Source organism: Pithys albifrons, chromosome 5, assembly GCF_047495875.1.
Source record: "Pithys albifrons albifrons isolate INPA30051 chromosome 5, PitAlb_v1, whole genome shotgun sequence".
In the NCBI taxonomy this organism is placed as follows: Eukaryota; Metazoa; Chordata; class Aves; order Passeriformes; family Thamnophilidae; genus Pithys; species Pithys albifrons.
In genome coordinates this window covers 9,347,834-9,364,647 of record NC_092462.1, presented here as the reverse complement: position 1 = coordinate 9,364,647, position 16,814 = coordinate 9,347,834, and the positions used below count along the sequence as shown (strand labels likewise).

General features: G+C 39.5%; 1 protein-coding gene across 4 annotated transcripts in view; it reads left to right on the top strand.

Moving 5' to 3' along the window:
• Positions 1-16,814, top strand: part of LRBA (LPS responsive beige-like anchor protein) — a 396,467-nt gene that overhangs the window by 326,886 nt on the left and 52,767 nt on the right. For all 4 annotated transcript variants that reach the window (XM_071555647.1, XM_071555648.1, XM_071555646.1 and 1 more), the window contains one exon: positions 13,901-14,068. In XM_071555647.1, the coding sequence (XP_071411748.1) occupies positions 13,901-14,068 (168 nt within the window). The remainder of the gene's footprint in view (positions 1-13,900; positions 14,069-16,814) is intronic.

Below are 16,814 nucleotides of genomic sequence, written 5' to 3'. Positions count from 1 at the left end.
AGATGGGTCCCTCAGAGAGAGGAGTAAATGATTTAATGCAATAATGATTTTAGCTATACACAGGCATCCCTTTTTTGTCTCGATTTGTTAAATTACCTGACGTCTGCATGTGTAATTTAAACAAAATTTTGTTCTCTAGTCTTTCTTCCTTTTGAGCTATCTTCTCAAGGAGAAGGATGATGAATGGAAACATAAACATAGCATGAGAATGTGAACTAGTTCCCAAACATTTCAGTGGTTTTTATAAACAACTGGTCATTGTTACCTTTTGCTGGATTACAGTTTCCTTTAGAACAACAGTGCTCTTCAGCTGCATTACAAAGTTGATTCTAAATGTTTTTGCATAGTTGCTTAAAGCCTTTAATGTTTAAATAATGGTTATATAATTATACATTGTTTAAACAATTAGCTTTTAAGTCTAGCAATAAGCTCACATTTTATACACATACTACCAAAAATGATAGGGAAAATGCATTTTAAAGATACGGGCTGACCTTAGAGTGGGCAACCGTAGTTTATGGACATTCGTTTTGATTTTAAAATCTGATTTTTAACATGCTCATTTTCATGTGGAACATGAATCCTGCTGTTCTCCTGGGCTGCCCTGTGAACAGAGACTTGGTCACCCGCAAGTTTTTCTCCTTCTGAACCTCGTTTTCAGCATTCCTGGCGTGTTGTGTGCCACCTTCTCTGCACCAAGCGCCAGCTTGCATCTTACTTGTCTGTGCAGGCACAAAGTGTTGTCTGAGGCTTGAACCAGATCACCTTGCAGCGGTAGGATTAACATCACAGTGTGTTGTCCCCTAAGACATCGTGGCAGCTCTTGATTTATATTTTGAAAGAAGCAAAATAGCAAAAATTGACGAAGTAAACTAAGATAACGCCTTAGTATTTAACTTTTAAAAAGTCTCCTCGTATTTTGGGTCTGCTATTTTTGCTTAAGCTGTGATTTGTTTCCCTTTTTAAAATAACACAATTGCAGTTTTTAATCTTCTTGAACAGCATTCATAGAGTGGTTAAATTAGGAATTATTTAGATGTATAAAAGTTTAATACAGTAGCAGAAAGTCTAAGGATAAAAAAAAATCACTCTTTAAAAGTTAAATACATTTTGTCTATTTTATAGAAGCATTTTAGAAATCCTATTTTATAGCTGCCCTACATTTCCATTTTAGATACTGCACATCTTTAATGACTTTCTAATTTATACAATTTTTGTTTCATTGTCAAAACATTTAATTATATCAGTCTTGAAGGTGTAAAGCTGTCAAATAAATCAGGGGCTCAGTATAAACATTTGGTGAATTGCTTTTGCTACCATACTGTAGTTGTTAGTGGGCAGTTAGTGGAACTTTCTGAAAGCATTTACTCAGCAGGTACAGGACAACGCTGGTACAATGAATTGCCGATCGCTTGTAAAACAGCAGGGAGTGATGCCCTCGCTCTTTGTAACTCTGCTTTGGAAAATCAAGTGGCAGGATAGCATGGCAGAGACAGCCAAGGCACAGTGAGTGTGTCTCCTGCCTAAGGGCTGCTGCAGATTGCCAATCCTATTGAAAAAAAAAAAAAAGGTATGTGTAATTGTTGCTGTTTTCCATAGCGCAAAACATGAAGTTCCCACCACTAGAGGGAAGGGACCGCGATCAGGCTGTGTAAAATTTGGCAGCATGGGAACTGGAAGGGCTGGGTGTCTGGATGAGGGCCTGAAGAGCTGTATTTAAATAAAATAAAATTAAATCAAAAGAAAATCAACAACTTGCAGGTGTTTTAAAAAATGTTTAACCTCCCTCTGGAAAGAGACAAGCCTTCTCTTTTCTTTTGAGCAGTGTTTTGTCGCGGTGTCAATACAAACTCCAGGCTGCCCAAAGCTGGGCTTGGACGGAGTAAATTAGTTCTACTTTGAAGCTTTTCTTCTCTGCCCCTTCCAGAGTGAATGGGGAGGCCCTGGGCCGAAAGCTGCTTTTCATTAGAGCCCGCACATACCTATCGGAAAGGAAGAGCTCTCAGCACACACAGGCACGGGGTAAAGGAAAGCTTCCTTTTTCGGCCGCAGGACCGTGGGCTGCCTCTCCTCGCCTCTCCTCCCAGCCCGGCGGCTCCCAGTCAGAGTTAATTACTCCGGTCATTTATCGCGATCCCCTCGCTCGGTCGCGGCTGGCACGGGTCGGGGTTGCGGCCGTCGCGGTGTCCCGGGAGCGGCTCACAGCGGGGCTGTGGCTGCTCCGGCTCTCCGGGCACTCCCAGCGCCCACCGACCCCTCCGTGCCCGCCGCTTTGCCAGCGGAGGGAGCGGCGCTCGAACCGCGCAGGATGCGCAGGGAGAACCGCCGGGGCGCTGCCGCGGACCATTCCCGCAGCTGGGAGCGCTCGCCCCGAGGGAACGGCATCCCCAGCCGCCTCACCGCCGCTTTGTGGTATCGCCAAACACTGCCGCAAGGTTTCTCTGCTATTTGGCATTTACCAGGAGTAATTAAAATAAAGGGGAGAGCTGAAAATACAGAGCTGGTTTCCCAGGCACTCTGCAGGGTGGTGCACTTGAACCTTGGGTGATGGAGGTTGGAGGCGGTATCCGCAGCCTAGAGGTGGCAGAGGCTGGAGGAAATACCCGTAGCACAGAGTTGATAGAGATTGGAGGAGGTATTCACAGCCTAGGGGTGGCAGAGGCTGGAGGAGATACCTGTGGCACAGAGGTGATGGAGGTTGGAGGAGGTACCTGCATCCCTGAAGTGATAGAGGTTGGAGGAGGTATCTACAGCCTAGAGGTGGCAGAGGCTGGAGGAAATACCTGTGGTACAGTGGTGATGGAGGTTAGAGGAGGTACCTGCATCCCTGAAGTGACAGAAGTTGGAGGAGGTACCTGCATTCCTGAGAAGTTCGAAATTGGGGGAGTTATCTGCAACAGTAACTGCCCTGTGGTGTGACGATGGTACTGAAGAGCTATGGGGACCTTCAGCTTTCCTGGGTGAAAGTCCCTTATGGCTCTGAACAGCGTTAGACTTTGAGACAGGGACCCGATGGTCTCCCTGTGCTTAGCGTGCTCTGGGTAAGGAACCTCTGTGCCACTCCACAGGCATGGGGGTTTATTTTAAAAGAAATTATCTCTGAATCTTCCCCTCAGTCAGACTAGGTGGTTTTGGTTGTTGCTACTTTAAAACTTGGCATAATGTTGTACTGGGTTTTTTGTTTGTTTGGGTTTTTTATACTTTTTAAGCTTGTTGATTTTCCATCTTGGGCACAGCATCGTAGATGGTTGCTTGTTTTTCCTCTGAAGAGTGAGAGCTGACCCTGGGAGTTCAGCCTCTGAATTAAGTGTTTATTTGGAAGATGGGAGTTAAATACAACTTTATTGCAGTATATTTTTATTTTATTTCTAAACGTTAGGGAGTTTTTAGGACATCTACGAAGCAAAAAATATATAGCTAACAGGGAAAATTCTGGGGTTTTCTAGCATCTTATTTAGCTTATAACTAGAGAAAATGCAATTGATAAAAATGTTAATAACTGACCATAATCTTTTACAGCACATAACCTCCAAATGTTCATAGTATTCATCTCCTATGCCCTTCCCACTAACATGGTTCATGGCAGAGTAATAGAAAGGTTATGAAAAGTTTGCTCTCAACTGGCTACAGAATGTCTGTTGCACTTGAAGGTGTTTATGCCTTGGTTTCCTGAGCATGCTCAATATACTGAATATATCACTTGTCTCTCTGTGTACAGCTGTCAGTGGAAATTTGAAGCTGTTTAGGTGAAAGAAGAGCATAGTACCTAGAAGAAATTACTCTGTCTGCAAGAAAGCATTATGAACAAAACTATTTGAAATTCAACATGCAATACCTGATGAAGTCGAAATAAAAATTATAGATTTTGCATTATCTAAGGATGGACATTTAAAGAAGTCATTTATAAATACAGTCCATTTTCAGTTAGATTTCTTCCAAGCATTGAACCTGACTCCTGAGAGTTCTTTGTTATGAATTCCAGCCCTAGCCAGCCTACTCCAGGGAGTATGAGAAAGCCCAGTGGATTCCCTGGGACAGGGCATGACAAACAGTCAAGACTGGGACAGTGTCCCCCTTAATCAGGAGGCTATGGAAGCTCTTGTCCTGGTGTATTCCGTAGAAGGTGAGCCACCTTGAGCACCAGTTTGCCTGGATCCAGGTTTCCTGACAGCTTACTTAGCAAATGTGCCAGAACAGGATGTTAAATGAGATCCTGCTGTGTCTGAGGAAGTTTGCAAAGAACATTTAATTTTCTCAATAGTTTATTCCGCAAATCTGATTTTTTTCCTTAAATTCTGAATGTCCTTGGTGCACAGGTTCTCCCTTTCTCTGTAATCTTTAAAGCCAAATTATGATTCTCCTTTGTCATTGCACTTAAATGCCGACTTTAAGAAGTCTTATGACCTTGCCAAACACACCCTGTATTGTCCTGCTAAGCAACCACTCAGAACGGGTTTATAAAAGATCGGAATGCACTTTGTTCATAATCATCTCAGGGGAGCAAATCCTGTTCTTATCTATGCACGTTAGCTCCAGACTGGGTTACACATTTGTCCCACCTGATGATATAGTGCAGTTTTCTATTTTTTTGGAGCTTGATTTATTCAGATGTGGTACCCTAATTGCTTTTGTAAACCTTGTGCTCTGTTCCCCAGAAGCTTTGGAAGAGTTCTATTCTGTAGATTAGCAGACAATCAGATGACAAGATTGAAATGACTTGTCTGCCTGATTTGCATTGAAACTGTGTTTTAAATTTTAAATTCCTTGACCTTTTGTCATACCATTTCCTAATCTTCAACAATATTTTCTAGAATGCTTTTTCCCTCACAACTGGCTTCAAAGACAAATTAGATCAGTCTCCACAACTCTTCTAAGATGTTTGCTTGCGCTGTTTGCAATGATTTGAAGACCATGTGTTTGCAACCATTTCTGTCTCCTCTTACATGCATACTAATACTTGTTGATCACCACAGTTCTTGTGAATTGCATATACGACTGACACATCAAAGCACAGCATAAATGCTGCAAGCTGTTGAAACAGAGTGCAAAAATAAAGCAACAATTGACTCTTAGGGCTTACAGAGTGAATCTTACAGAAGGAAGAAAAGCACAAGCAGTTTAAATGTGAAGTACATTAAAAAATCACAAGTTTCTCACAGTTTGAAGTGTATTCTGCTCTCATTAACTGAGCAGTATGTTTAGGCTTAAACTTTGAGGAATAAATGGTCTGGTAGTACCCAGCCTAAATGCTTAACATGAAACCTGTTTCACATGTAGTTTAGTCTGTGTTCACATAAACAATTTTTTGCATTTTAACAATTCAAGTTCAGTTCATGTTTCTGCTGTTTTCTAAAACTTCATGACCTTCACTGCTCACTTTAATTTCACCATATATTGCCTAAGAATTAATGCTCGTTGTGTATTCAGTAAGTGTAAAGTAAAACCTCACCGGTGGGTAAGTGCATTCTAGTCCTCTCATGAATGTCAGAATTTGACCTGTTTTGAACTTCAGTGTTTAAAAGGCTTGTGCAATCTCAAAGGCAATCAAATGTTACATGGTTCAGAGTTTTGTAGCGTGTGTTTTACACCTCTCTCTTCATGGGAAATAATCTGTAACATAAAAAGGTGAATCACTATTTACCATCCTTTCAGAGGTGTGGAGTTTTCAGACCTTTCAGTTTGTCTTTGGCTGATGGAATCAGAGAATCATAGAATCAGTTGCGTTGAAAGAGACCTCTGAGATCATCAAGTCCAACCCTTGGTCCAACCCCACTTTGATTACTAGATCATGGCACTCAGTGCCACGTCCAGTCTCACCTTATAAACTCCAGGGTCAGAGAATCCACCACCTCCCTGGGCAGGCATTCCAATGCCTGACCACTCTATCTGTAAAGAACTTCTTCCTGATACCCAGCCTAAACCTCCCCTGCCCCTGCCCTCTTGTCCTGCTGTTGGTTGCCTGAGAGAAGAGACCAACCCTCACCTGGCTACAACATCCTTTCAGGTAGTTCTAGATGTTGACAAGGTCTCCCCAAGCCTCCTCTTCTGCAGCCTAAACAACCCCAGCTCCCTCAGCCTCTCCCCATAGGACTTGTGCTCAAGATGCTTGATGTTGAGGAGCAACTGTGATCATGTTGACAAGGCTGAAGGACAAGCCAGGCTGAAGTCTCTTGGCTGGAAGTGTGCAAGTCAGCTGAGGTGTTAGAAGCAGTTTACCTGCGTGAACAGTCTGAGAGAAAAGATAACCAATTTGGCACCAAGGGATGGTGAGGTGACATGATGGCACAGCTGCTCTGCCAACTTGGTCCTCAGCCAGGGCACAGCACTGCACTCTGAAATGCTCTCCTGTCTTGTGGGGTTCTGGTGTTTGGGGATTGTTGTTTTTTTAAACTCAAAACTTCATTCAAACTAATTTGACTGAGCCAACTGTCAGCTGTGTGGTTAACAGCCTGTACTTCCATGGGTAATAGGTTCCAGATCCAGACTGTCAGTCCTCATGCCAACAAGTGCTGGAGGAACTGGGAGAGGAATTGCTGAAATTCAGGGAGGAGGGAACTTCCTGCCTCCTTTTGGTGCTGTGTGTGAGGGTTTTCAAAAAGAATTTTCGTTCCCTGTCTTGACCTCAGGATATGGATGACCTTTCTGCAGGAGAGAGTCCTCTTAACAACATGAGACATTTTAAATGTGGACAATAAATGCAGGCACGTGGTCAGGGGAAGTGGAAATGGTGGATAACTCTGCAACATCTCCTGGTGTCATAAATACTTGCTTTTAAGCCATCTTTGTGGTAATAAATGGTTATGGTTTAGCCAGTCATAGTTTTTCTGTGTGTCTCTGGGGAAGGACAAATACAAGCCACATATATCAATACTGCCACAGTTATGAATAATGAGAGCCATTGGTGTGATTTTGCAATTGTAATTAAATATGGCTTTTATGTATTATTTTTTATATAGAGGAATTTAATAAAGACCTCCTGATCACTTTTTCTGCCTACCAAAATTCTCTATCTTTTCTGCCTCTGCAGGAAACCAAAAAATGGGGAAGGGGCCATTCTTGGTATGTCTTTTGGAAAGCATTGTTTGGTTGATGGACTGCTCTGGGACCTGGTTTGGCTTTATTTAACCATTTTCCAGTTTCCCTACACTATAGGGTCACCTTTGGAAGTGTGTGTTTCAAGTCAAGCTTTCCAAATGTTCTCACAGCCCTATCTTGTGGTTTCTTCTCATGAGTAACTTTGAAGATCCTGAGGCCAGGATGCTTTACCCTATTTTTTTAAGTTGTTCCAGAGTGAGGGCCATGGAATTGCTCACAAGAGTGAAGATAAACGTCTGTGTAAATGGTTTCCCTTTTGGCCCCTAAGGTAGATGTCTAAACTTTGAAACTCAAGAATAAAAATGAAACATTTGGTCTCTTTATATACTGTTCTTGGAAAATTTTAGCAACTTTGCCTTGAAATATTTCTCTCAAATTCACTGAGCATCAAGGATGTACTAAGAAATAATTTGTTTAAGGATGATCATTACTCTTTATGGAAAGAGTAGCTATGAATGCTCCAGTGCAAGTTTTCATGTTCACTGAAATCCTTTATTCATGACACCTAATGATAGATGTTTTAGTTGAGAATAAAGCCAAATTTTAAAGGAAACGTAGCTTTCATTTTATAAAATAGCAGCTGTCTGACTTGTTCATTTAAGCTACAAAATAACTGTTGTAGCCTAAATATACAAATCACCTAAAGATACAAAAGTGCTCAAGCTTTTTAGCTAATGTGCTACTAATTGATTCTTATTTTGGTAGTAATTATGTAATTTCAGATATGAGTTGAGGCATTAAATAGCCAAATATTTTACTTTGTTTACGTGCTGCTTATGCAGAATATACCTTGTCACAAAATTTCATTAAGTTACACTATTACTCCGTTTTTTGTCATTACGTAGTAGCTGATTTTTAAATACAGAGGAAAAGAAGGAACAGAGGAAGGGAAGTTTGTCTTCCAGACATCTCTTATGTCTGACCCTCTTCTTAGGTTGTTGATATACTCTGTTCTGTAAGATTAGTCATCTTCAGTAAAGCATCTGAGTTAAATGTTTTTATGAAGATTATATTTTCCACAGTTCTTTTTCTGTTTTATCGTAGTATCAGTAACCAAGAGAAATAAAGTAAAATGCTAAATTTGTTACAACAGTAATGAAGAATTTGCATTTCTGGAACACACGCACACACAAAAGGAAAAATTAAATTGTTCTTATAACATTATCTGAATAGTAATTGCTCAGTTTCTGAACTATTTCATGCTTAAAACAAACTGCAAAATACAGTCAATAAAATTATATGCATTTGCATTGAACAGTTGCTTAGCAAGTTAGAAATCCCCAGTCAGGTAAACAGTTTTGATGTCCATGTTGTCCCTTTGAAATTTGTATTACCTTGTGCAGAACTCGGAGTTTTCTCCTTAGCACTTCTGCTCTCCTCTTCCTTCTGATACCTTCAAGGCAGGCTTGAGTTGAGTATCTTTCTAATAACTTTTATCCATCTCTTTTCTCAGATGTCTTCCCGTGCGATCCAACAGTGTCGCCGGGGAAAGTGCGCTCGGGAATTTACTGTGAAACACCAGAGGTTGCTGAGAGACCTCCAAAGATAAAGCCAGCACTGCAAGAGTTAATGTGTTATTAGGAGGACAGGAAATCTGGCAACTATTGCAGAAAATAGACCTAATGGTGCACACAAACAATTTGTCAGTCCTGGTAAATGTGAATAGCTTTCCGCAAAGTGGCTGCGTTTGCTTTGTTTGAACAGCCTAAACTTTTCCTTTTCGGACTTTAAATCTTAGAAGTGAAATGTGATCCACATATTGAATCAAAATAATTTAATTCAAAACATATTTTGATTGGAACAAGGTTGACATGGAAAGAAACTCTAGAATATAAAAAAAAGAAAAGTTGAAAGGACTTTCTATCATATATTTAGCAGGAAAATTTGAAACAGTTCTAATTAGGCTGAAAAAAACAGCCTTCTTCATTGTAACTTACAGAGGTCATATATCAGTGTTGAGGCAGCATTTCCAACTTGTGTCTGCAAGGCTGCACAGGCAAACATCATTCCAGTTGCTTGGTTTGGTTGAGGTTGGGGTTTGTTTGGAATGCATGTGCACACACACATGCTCCTAAGCCAGAACATGCACTTAGTTTAGAGTAGGTACCTGGTGCTGCAGTTATGTGGTTCTTTGTCGTGTTAAAGAAGTGTATTTTTCTCCTGAAAACTGTGATTGTGCTAAAAACCTGTGAAATCCTAATTCATGCCTTTCTGTTCATACATAAATATTTTTTCAAATGGAATGCAAAAGAGACTCCATTATTTTAAGCATTTCATAGGAAATTCTTCAGAGAGGAACTAAAATGTTTCATCCATATAAAAGCAATTATTTTTACTTGAGATATGTAATTTCTTACTTGTCTGATGTAGTATATTCCTTGCTTGCAGGTTTTTTTCTTCTTCAGATTAGTGAATGGGAAGGATTATTGATTTATGAGCAATTTTGGTTTCTCATCAAAGTATCTACTTTCATTTTAGCCATGCAAACCACATTTTGTATAGGTTAGATTTCTCTTCTGTCTTTCAAATAAGAGCTGCATGCATGGTTTATGCTGTGCTTCAAAATTATTTCACTTCAGTCAGCACAGAAATAAGGCAAGCAAGTCTGTAGTTTATTTCTGAATAGCTTGATTATGAATATGTATTTGTGTGATGAAAAAAATGCAGTTAAACCTTTAATTTCAGCATTGAAACATCCCAATCTCAAGCATAGTGTATATTCATTTTTAGCAGACATCATTTCATATGCTGTATGTCATTGCATAAAATCTGAAGCAGAAATAAAAGTAGAGGGCAAAAGCCAATAGTAGGCACTATAAAGACACAAATCTTGATTCCAAGGGGATAATATTGTTTGGGAAAATATATCATAATAAATGTTTAGAGAATTTATACTAGGGAAAGGAAAAAGTCTTTCCTAAGCTGCCAATTTTATGTTTTGTCATTCCAACTGTATTCTACCAAATCACTTTTATCAGTATTAGTCTGATGTTAGGCTTTGGCTGCCAGCAGTAAATTATTCTCCTTTCATTCCTTTCAGAAAACAAGACAGAAAAAGATGCACATAAAATAGTGAATTTCAGAGTCATTCATGCAGAGGTTGTTTTGATTTCACGTATTTAGTGACATCACATTGTGCCCTTGAAAAATATTTATGAATAAACTAAAATTTCCTTGTAAGATCAAAGCTCCTATTTGCTGGTGTGTCTGAAGCGTTTCTACCTTGGGAATAGAGAAATGAAAGTTACTAATAGGTGTTTGTGTTTGGCATCTGTATGCTGTACTTTTTAGCATATCTCAAGTGTTTTAGTCTCTGCCTAATAGATCTCATTAAAAAAACAGATATCAGCCCCAAGACAGTTTGTCAAAGTTAATATGAGTCCCGGAGGACAGAATTGACAATTTGTGTGTGGCTTCACGTGACAGTCTTTTCATGGTCTTGTTTGATCCTTTAACAATTGGGCATTAGTCACTGATTTGTTTTACAATAACTCAATAGGATTGACCATTATATGCTGGAGATTTTGGAGGGTTTTCTTGTTTTGCACAGGCAGTAAATGATGTTCTTGGTGTGCCCTGGGAGTGCTGACAATTGATGGGTTTGCTTTCAGAGCAGCGTGGGGAGGGTGTTGGTATCCCCTGATTTAACCTGAGCCTTAATGAGCAGTGCCTGTCCTGCATGCTTAGGTGATCCTAAAAGCTTGGCCATGCACACCCTTGGGGTAGTTTTGCTAAAAACAAGCAAAAACCCCCACCAATCTCCTTCCTTTTTATAACCAAATAGTTACACAAATAGCAACTTGTTTATTTCTCAGTTGGTTTCTTAAGGAGGACTCAACACATACCAGCCTGGCTACAAGGTGCATCACGTGGACTGCTGTGGTGCATTGTGTTGTTTTCCTTGAAAGTCGTGGTTTTTAATCGTGATACAGGCTGTTAATTATTGTTCCTTCATTGATTGTGTCAGAGCAGAAGCACTTCCCTCCACCCAAGAGCTTAACCATGAACTGAATTGTCAGGGAAGCTTATTTAGCCTTTGAATTTGTGTGCTTATTTGGTCTGTCCTTCAGGCTGCTCCTGCTGACTGTGGCCATTTTTCATTTAGCCCTTGTATTTGTGATTTGGCAACTAAGGAGATTTTAAATGGCCTAATAAGGAAGAAAAATTATCTACTTTGAATCTTTGCAAATTGCAAGTGTAAAAATATTTCAAACTTTAAAATGAGAAGTAAATTCAGGATGGCTCCCGACCACTCAATGGGAAAGCTAAGAGAGCGTTTTAGCTTTGTTAAGAAAAAAAAATCACATTTATACATATGTTAATCTAAGGAGATTGCAGTGGTACTCAGTTATTCATGTCCAAATGCTTTCTAAGGGTAATATGACTCATTAAAAATCCAGCTTTTGTAGAAAAGGAAAATATGAACAGCTTATTAACACTATCCTTCTTGGCATTAAATAGTTATCATGATAACAGTAAGTAGGTTCTAGGGTTAATTTGTTTAGCAGGATAGCATCAAAATTAATTCTTATCATTGTCATTTGCTGAGCCTTGTAGAATTTTATGGCTGCACATTGTAGTATTATGGACACTCATGAGACTCCTGACTGGTTTTATCTTATTAAACAATTTTGAAATCATTAATTTTTAATTGCCCTGCTTGTGGTTTTTTATAGTTTTAATTGTGTGTCTGTGTCTAAATATTGGGTGGGGTTTTTTTAAATTAAAAAGAACAAAGTCCTGTCTAAGCATGTATGTTGTGAGGTATTGCTGTCTGAACATCCAAAGAGATGCTACACTGTGCGGTAATTCATTTTAAAGAAGACTTTCAGCAATTCAGTATCCTAATAAAAGTAATAATAAAAAAAGAATGATATGATGTCTAAGATATGTACAGGTCTTTCCTTGATTGAAAGTTCTAATTAAGTGAATCGAGGAAAATTAACTGAAATTAGCTGTCAGAAAGTCACATTTAAATGAGTGATGATCTGGTGTGGCAGTAAACATTTAAATGATATAAATTGCCATTTAAGTGTATGGTTTAATGTTTGTCATGCATTAATATGACATGAGACTGCAGTGACAATCAAGCAGCTTGCTCTAATTTGAACATATTTAGAGCTTTTGTGTGGAGTGCACCACACAAATTAAGACAATTGCTGGTTTTATGTGTCAATTTAAATGTTGTTTTCAGGCATCGGTTAATGAAACAAACCCATCATTTTTGTGTGCAAATTGCAGAGTGATTTGCCTGGTTTTCAAATTAATTTCAACTTCCTCTGCTCAAAATTAGGAATTTCCTTTGCAAGGGAAATGCCATTCATTCTGTGATGAAGAGAATATCAGTTTGTTTCATTTGCTAATTCAAATAAGAAGTACATTGAACCCTGTGTGTAAAATAAAAAGCAAACCCTGCTAGTGATTTAGTCTAGATGAATTAACTCTTTAGATGACAGTTATGTTTAGGTTACCCTTTAATATAGCTGTGCTGTATCTAATACCAATATGGAGAGATTCTTTATTTTTGTCTGCTTTTGTCTTGGGGATTGGGTTGTAAGTGGATAACATCTTTAGAGAAGCAGCCTAATCATTCAGTACAGTGCCACTGTGTGGGTTTTTGTATAGGTTTATATAAGAGATGTATACAAGAAATGCATTAAAGTGCAGTTTGGTGCCCTAGCATGTTAGATAATTTGTACCCTAACTTCCCCAGTTAGTTCCATTTCCCCAAATCTATCAATCTTCTGTCTAGCTGTCAGAACAGATAATTGTGCTGTTATTATTCACCATGCAGATCACACAGAAAAGCACAATTTCTTCTGGAGAGTTCATAAAAACATAGCCTGGCTGTCTATAAAGGCACTAATGCTTTCCACTTAACTGCTTTTTTTTCTTACTCCCACTATTACAGTTTAAAAAGCAAGGTCTGCAGGAAGTAGGGCATGAGACCCTGGCATCTATCACAGGGCCCACCTTTTTTTTGGGTAGAATGTCTAAAATATTCTTAGCAATTCATAGAATCATAGAATCAATTGTGTTGGAAAAGACCTCCGAGATCATCATTCCAACCCTTGGTCCAACTCCAGTCCCTTTACCAGATCATGGCACTCAGTGCCATGGCCAGTCTCAGTTTAAAAACCTCCAGGGATGGGGAATCCAGCACCTCTCTGGGCAGCCCATTCCAATGCCTGATTACTCTCTCTGTAAAGAATTTTTTTCTGCTCTCCAACTTAAATTTCCCCTGTCAGAGCTTGAGCCTGTGCCCCCTTGTCCTATTGCTGAGTGCCTGGGAGAAGAGACCAACCCCCAGCTGGCCAGAACTTCCCTTCAGGTAGTTCTAGACAGTGCTGAGGTCACCTCTGAGCCTCCTCTTCTCCAGGCTGAACAACCCCAGCTCCCTCAGCCTCTCCTCATAGGACTTGTGCTCCAGTCCCTTCACCAGCCTTGTTGCTCTTCTCTGGACCCGCTCCAGCCCCTCAATATCTTTCCTGAACTGAGGGGCCCAGAACTGAACACAACACTCAAGGTGTGGCCTCACCAAGGCAGAGTACAGGGGAAGGATCACTGCCCTGGTCCTGCTGGCCATGCTGGTTTTGATACAGGCCAGGATCCCATTGGCCTTCTTGGCCACCTGGGCACACTGTTGGCTCATGTTGAGCTTCCTGTTAATTAGTACCCCCAGGTCCTTTCTGCATTAAGACTTGTTAAGATAGTTTTGTATGCTATTAAAAATATACTTCTATGACTATCAAATGATGACTATGAGGCAAACTCAAGTTTATGTGTTTTGTTTCTTTTGTCACAGGCATTAGAAAGTGAGTTTGTTTCCTGCCAGCTTCACCAGTGGATTGATCTGATTTTTGGCTACAAACAACAAGGGCCAGAGGCTGTTAGAGCCCTGAATGTGTTCTACTATCTGACTTACGAAGGAGCTGTTAATTTAAGTTCGATCACGGATTCTGTACTCAGAGAGGTAAGTTTGTACTTATATATAGTGAAGAAAATATAGAGAGAAAAGTCTTCATTAACCATTGAAACTGTAGAGACTCCACAGTGTTCAAGGCTTGTGGGGAATGCTGAGTATCTTTGCATTCTCTGGTGGTTTGGCTGCAGGCCAGTCAAATGCAAGGTGCCTGCACCAGTTGTCACAGCATGCAGAGTGAACAGAACGAGCAGCCAAGTTGTTCTCAAACTCTGTGCTCCTGGATTCAGCCCAGACTGATGCCAATGTCAAAATAAATGTTCAAGGATTGCTTCAGTTGCTGACATCAGTCATTTTTTTCCCTAATACTGGATCTTAGTGGCAAAAGGCAGTGAGCAACCTTGATTTGACTTGCATTTCTGAATTTATTTCTGCACTTCTAACAATTCTTTTATACCTCGTCTGTATTTTTTGTATATTTAAATGTTGGAAAGATCAGTAGTTTTATTCAGACTCAGCCTCATTCAGAAAATGTTTGCTAAAGTATCTTACAGGATATTTGGGGCTTCAAAATTTCTCCCTCCTCCAACTAAACAGCTGTTAAAAAAGAGGAGGGTGAAGTGGGTGATTAAAACAGATTTTTATAGTTTTTATGTCCTCTGTTCTGACAATACATTGGTATCAAGTATAGCTGCAAGTATATTAATTATAGAATAAATTTAAGTGGTACTTTGTTACATAATATTCTCAGTCCCTGAGAACAAAGTAATATGAATGCCCTCAACTATTTTATTTAAATGGGTGATTTGATGTACACCAGCAGGAAATATGTGCCTGAACTGAATGAAAGCAAGAATGAGTAAATTTCTGCTTACAAATAGTAGGGTTGAAGTTCATAGCAGAATTCTAGGTTAATCCCAACTGCAAATTTTGTATCTACTGCTTATTTAAAATCTGAGAAAAAGCAATTAATGTTTTAAGTAATACTATTTCCTCTGTACATACTGACCATATGACTGTGTGGGGCACCTTGCCAGCCTCTGAGAGAGTCACCTCAGAGCAACACAGTTTGTTGTAGCTGTCCCGCGTGTGCAGTGGGAAGGACTGGGGGCTTTGCATGGCATTGCCATCAGTCTGCAGGCTGCAGTTTGGTCTGCTTAATGCTAAAGTACTTACATTGCACATAAGTACATTTAGCAGAGCTAAGAAAAGGGATGCTGGGACACTTGGCTTGTAAGAAAAAGTGTCATCATTTGGGTTTGAATAAGTTATTGACCCAAGAGCACTAGATGTTCACCCTGTCACATTCTCATTTCACTGACAATGTTTGTCCACTTTGCACTGGCAAGGAATTATTCTTACCTTGTAAGAGTATTTATTGGACTCTTGAAGTACTTGGTGTAAGTGGGAGCTGAAATACAGACTGGTCATTATGTGTAGTTTATTCTTAATTTTGTTATTTAATGAACCATCATTGAACCACTGCTTATGAAACTAATAATTGAGGTAACACTAATCAAAATAGCAGTCTCCACACACAATTTTTTGTTAAGTTTTTAATTTTTCTAGAACAGTTTTAGTATTAAAACAACTGGAATCTGTTCTACTTGTCTTGTAGCCTGAAAAAAGTAACTTAAGACCTGGGAAGTTACAAATCTGTTTGGATTTGTGGATCATCTCAGAGAGACAGGCACTTTGTGACCAGAGATTTCAGATTTGTCCTGTTTTTATTGTGCTTGTTTGTTTCTTTTGAGTTGTTCTGTGCTGCCTGAATTGAGAGGCATATAAAGATGAAAACAGGAGAGGGAGAACTGCAGTGTGTTGTTGAGTTCATAAAAACGGAGTAGCTTAGCAGCAGAATTTTGAAACTCTACTGATGGTGTCAAAAATACATAATGTTGAATGCAGGCAACAGAATGGGTGGTGTCTTGTAGCACTTCTGTTGAGGTGCTTGAAGATTGGCCCAATGGAGTATTTTGTTTGGCATTTTAAAGCAGGTCACTAAAACAGTGAAAGGATTCCTATTTAGTCAGGTATCCCATGCTATTTTGTAAGGCATATTTTTTATTGTGTAAGTGTGTATATGCAGTTTGAAATGGCACTTATGATCCACTCTGATGCAGTATTGACAGTGCAGAGATTTAATGGCTATCATCACCAGTGGCGACTTATTCTGGTTTTACTTATAGGTAAAGATGAAAGTAATGAGAAATCTGTTTGTGTGTATATCTATGTACATAATCATTCTCTATCTATGTGCTAAATGAATTTATCATGCACCTTTGACAGCATCACCTTCTTCCTGCTTGCTAATCCATCTCCCTGGGGACCTGCACTAACGTTCTGTACTGCCAAGCAGCTTCAATCAGCATTTATTTTTCTCCTTCACTCAGCTTGCTAGAAAATATTTCTTCTTTTCTCCACCAAATTCCTGGTTAGTGGCCAAAGGAGTTTCTGATCTGGGAAATTAACAGTATTTATAGGCAGGCGCAACACCTCAGATTTAGCATCTGTTTATTAGACAAGTATTAAACTGGAAATTTTACTCTGCATTCCTTGGTTTGAAAAACAGTATTTTTGGCATTTTTCCCTTGATAAGATTCAGGGTTTGAGTCTTTAAATCTCCACAGTTGTAGCAGAAAATGTATTTTTGTTTGCAAACCTAAGCCAAGGAGATGCTTCTGTATGAAGCATCTTGAGAGCTGCAAGTTCTTGAGGCTTTTAGGTATCATGTGGAAATAAGAGCATGTGTTTAACCCTGGCTATTTCCCCACACAGATGGTCAATGAGTCCCATC